The sequence below is a fragment of the Muscardinus avellanarius genome (assembly GCF_963383645.1).
Source record: "Muscardinus avellanarius genome assembly, chromosome: 14".
Lineage (NCBI taxonomy): Eukaryota > Metazoa > Chordata > Mammalia > Rodentia > Gliridae > Muscardinus > Muscardinus avellanarius.
In genome coordinates, this window is record NC_137800.1 from 36,120,685 (window position 1) to 36,125,095 (window position 4,411).

The 4,411-nt window shown below is 47.9% G+C and overlaps 1 protein-coding gene across 1 annotated transcript; it reads left to right on the forward strand.

The window, feature by feature from the left end:
- Nucleotides 1-357: 357 nt before the first annotated feature.
- Nucleotides 358-4,106, forward strand: SLC25A4 (solute carrier family 25 member 4; the record flags this gene model as incomplete). The annotated part of the gene is made up of 4 exons (XM_080709874.1): nucleotides 358-468; nucleotides 1,715-2,201; nucleotides 2,703-2,843; nucleotides 3,949-4,106. 4 exons carry the CDS (start codon nucleotides 358-360, stop codon nucleotides 4,104-4,106), a joined length of 897 nt encoding a protein of 298 aa, XP_080566000.1.
- Nucleotides 4,107-4,411: the final 305 nt, after the last annotated feature.

The window sequence follows — 4,411 nt, forward strand, 5'->3', positions numbered from 1 at the left end:
GGCACAGATAACATGAATTTGCCCTTTAAACGTCCCAACCTGAAGGGACAGCCCCCGGCCCACCCCTGCCTCCCGGAAGCGCCTTCGCCCCCAACGCCCTCTGCGGAGGAGAGGGATGGAGAGGCGGGCGCCCCAGCACCTGCCCAGCCAATGCGCGCGGCGCGCGCCTCCCGGGCCCTCCTCCTCTCGCGAGAGGCCGGCGGGGGCTATATAAGAGGGCTGCGGGCGAGGCGGGCGGCCCCTTCGCATCGCGCAGGGACGGACCGACGGACGGGGACGGCGCGGCGGTGCCTGGCCAGGGCGTAGGCGAGAGCGCGAGCGCGGCTCCTTGCAGGTTCTGTGCGCCCTGCTGTCACCATGAGTGATCAGGCTTTGAGCTTCGTAAAGGACTTCCTGGCAGGTGGCATCGCCGCTGCCGTCTCCAAAACCGCAGTGGCCCCCATCGAGAGGGTCAAACTGCTGCTGCAGGTGAGGATGGCGAGCCGGGGAGGGCCGGGCGGGGCGCGGGGATGCGGCGCGGGGTGCGGGCCGCTGCAGGAAATCTGCGCTAGGCCCCAGGCCGGGCCTGCGCGGAGGGGAAGGTGCCCTCTGCGCAGAGGCAGGTCCAGCGTCAGTAGCAGATTCCTGGTGTCGGGTGGCGCCCAGGGCTTGGGTGTCTATATATGGAAACCCACCCGGAGCCAGATCCTGCGCCTGGGGCAGCGCGGGCACCCCACTCAAGGTCTCGCCGACCGGCCTGGCCTTTTGATTTTCAACATCCTTTGCATCTTCATATCCGCAACCATCTTTTAAATACGTCAGATCGCTCATTCTTCCTCAGGAGCTCGCCGTGGTCCATGCGCGGTGCTGTAGGCCGACATACATATTCTTTCCCTCATCTTTAACTACTCTGTGAGATAAGAATCATTCCCCCCCCCCACATTTTACAGATGAAGAAACAGAGGATTTGAGAGATTAAGAAGCAATTTGCCCAGTAAACTCCGATCTCCGTCCTCATTCTGTCCCCACATCCTTTTTTCCCCTGCCTGCGTCCTGAATGGCTTGTAGCCATCAGCCCATCCACCCCATTTTTCTCCACCTGCGCAAAAGGCCAGAAATCTAAATGGGGAGTAGACAGATTTGGGAGTCAGATTTAAACAAAACCTCCCCAAATTGCTCACAACAGCCAGAAATCTCTCAGTAATTGATTAATGGTGTAATCTGCTTGAAAATTTTGAGGTTCTAGTAAGAAAACAAAAAGCCCTAGTGGGTTTATTCTTCTTCCGGTTAGAACATCTATTTCTCAGCTTCTCAGCTCCAGGGAGACTATAATAATGGTCACCTTCTGCTTGCCATGTTCATTAATCATTGCCCCCGTGGGGGCTGGGATCTTTATTCGTTTTTGTCTCCCACGAATCTCCTAGGGGAAATGTAATTAATAAATGACTACCTTTGCCCAGTTAAATCACCTTTTCAGTTTATTTGGGGGCAAAGCCTTTCCCTCACATGCCCTGATCAGTGAGGTAAAACTGGATTTTTGGCTTGTTGCCAAGCAGTTAACATATTTACATTTTCTCAATATCTGTTAGAGTTTTCTGACACTTATTTTCAAAAGATCCTCTTCTGATTCCTGGGGGGAGGGGGGATGGAAAAGAAAGAAATCCAGAAAGCACAAACCATCTTTTTTTTCTGTCCTCTCTGCCCTGCCTGTCCACCCACCCCCTTCTACCCCCAGGTCCAACATGCCAGCAAACAGATCAGTGTTGAGAAACAGTACAAAGGGATCATGGATTGTGTGGTGAGAATCCCTAAGGAGCAGGGCTTCCTCTCTTTCTGGAGGGGCAACCTGGCCAACGTGATCCGTTACTTCCCCACCCAAGCTCTCAACTTCGCCTTCAAGGACAAGTACAAGCAGATCTTCCTGGGGGGCGTGGACCGGCATAAGCAGTTCTGGCGCTACTTTGCTGGTAACCTGGCTTCCGGCGGGGCAGCTGGGGCCACCTCCCTCTGCTTTGTCTACCCGCTGGACTTTGCTAGGACCAGGTTGGCTGCCGACGTGGGCAAGGGTTCCGAGCAGCGTGAGTTCAGTGGTCTGGGTGACTGTCTCACCAAGATCTTCAAGTCCGATGGCCTGAAGGGTCTCTACCAAGGTTTCAGCGTCTCTGTCCAGGGCATCATTATCTACAGAGCTGCCTACTTCGGAGTCTATGATACTGCCAAGGGTGAGAGAGGGTGTCAGGCATAGGGGGTGGGGGTGGGGAAGAGGATGGGCTAGGAGAGAGGATCCTTCAGGACCTGTAACTCACAAACAACTTTATTAATCTTGCTCTTTCCTAGTCTCTGGGTTAGACTGAGGCTTCTAAGTAAGGAGGTGATGTGCTTTGGGTAAATAATAGCCAAAAGATTCTCTGTATCCTTTGCTGGAATAAACTTTGACCTTGAATTATTCACAGAGGAAGACGGGGAGCCCAAGTCCCTCCTGACTCAGTCGTATCAGTTACCCAGTTTAACTTGGAGCAACTTCACCTTCAGTATGCACAACTCTGGCTTCCCAGAGAAGGCAGCAACCAACATTTGTTGGCTGCCATATTGTATGTGAGGTATCCTCCATACAGGCACGGGGTTGGAGGTGCAGTAGCCTCCTCTTTCCCTGCACCTCTAATTTGTGGAGCTGCCAAGAGCAGTAACATCATGGCCATGTGGCTTCTTGGCTCTGCCCACAGGAATGCTGCCGGACCCCAAGAACGTGCACATTTTTGTGAGCTGGATGATTGCCCAGAGTGTGACCGCGGTTGCAGGGCTGGTGTCCTACCCCTTTGACACTGTTCGTCGTAGGATGATGATGCAGTCCGGCCGGAAGGGGGGTAAGCATGAGCTCTACTGACCCAAATCTTCCTTATTTTTTCTCTATAGGGAACACTATTCAGTGTTTTTTTTCAGTCCTCATTATTTTAACTAATTGACATGAGTATTTGACTAATTGACATGAGTATTTGATAATGACCTAGGGAAGGAAAACTATAATTAATTTCCCCTAACATTCTCAACTATTCCTTTAGGGAAAATAATTTTTTTTTCTTTTTACTAAAGAAATGATAAAAACAGCAAAAATCAAATAATCAGAGGTGCACTTAACTAGGTATCTGGCTAGCACTGTAGAGATGTTTTTTCTTTAGAGCCTCTGTACAGAAATAAGGGAAGATAAGTAATCAGCTAGTTTATTTAAAAAGAATTCTTGTTTCCCTGATTTAGTTATTTTAGGTATTAGCAAGAGATAGGTTGTTTTAGCTGGTTGAGAGATGGCCTGAAGATAGAAAAGGGTTTGCTTCTATAGGCTGAAACATATGAAATTGCCATTTCTAAAGTAAAAATAAAAAGGTTAGCCACTTCATAAGGTTTTACCTAATATCTTTTAAATGATGTAATCTTAGGTGTATAATCTAAGTTTAGGTAGGTCCATTTTTTTCATCCATAAAAGGATGACTGTTGCTAGTGATTGTAATCCTAGTACATGGGAGGCTGAGGCAGGATCACAGTTTGAGGCCAGCGCATGGTAACATAGTGAGATCCTGTTTCAAAATAAAAAGGGCTAAGGGTATGGCTCAGAGGTAGAACACACACCCTTGCGTTCAATCCCTAGTTCCTTGCACACACAAAAAGATGACTGTGCAGTACAATACTCCTGCTCCACCCCACTCCCTTCCTGTTCTGTAGTTTGACAGCATGTGAATTTGTTGGTTCATTGCCCCAGTTCTTCACTGGTCTTAGGTTAGAGGAATAGCAATGATAGGAGACCCAGCCTGACAGTTGTGCAAGGAAGAGGCATGTCTTGAAAGATACTTAGGGTGGGGTCTTAAAGCTCCTAGTGACCTTGACTTTATAAAACTATACTGCATGCCGCAGGTTTCTTTCAGAGGAAAAGTCTCTTTGTTGCATTTATAGAGCCCTTACCCACATTTGTCTCCACAGCTGATATTATGTACACGGGGACACTTGACTGCTGGAGGAAGATTGCAAAAGATGAAGGAGCCAATGCTTTCTTCAAAGGTGCCTGGTCCAATGTATTGAGAGGCATGGGTGGTGCTTTTGTATTGGTATTGTATGATGAGATTAAAAAATATGTGTAATATAATTAAAACTCAAGTTCACTGGCTCACGGTGAACTTGATTCACAAGTCATAGATCCATCGTGTGGTTTAATAGACTATTGCTGGGGAAATAGAAAGATAGATTTGGGATAAAACCAGACCAAAAGGAATACCTCAGAAAAAAAAAAAAAAGCTTCATTGAGTATTCATTAAACCACAAATGTATTTTGTATTTATTTTACATTCAAATTCTCACAGCAAATAGAAAGCAACTTATCATACTTGTACAATTAACTGAAGAACTGATAACGAAGAACTAAATGTGAAACATCAATAAAAACCAC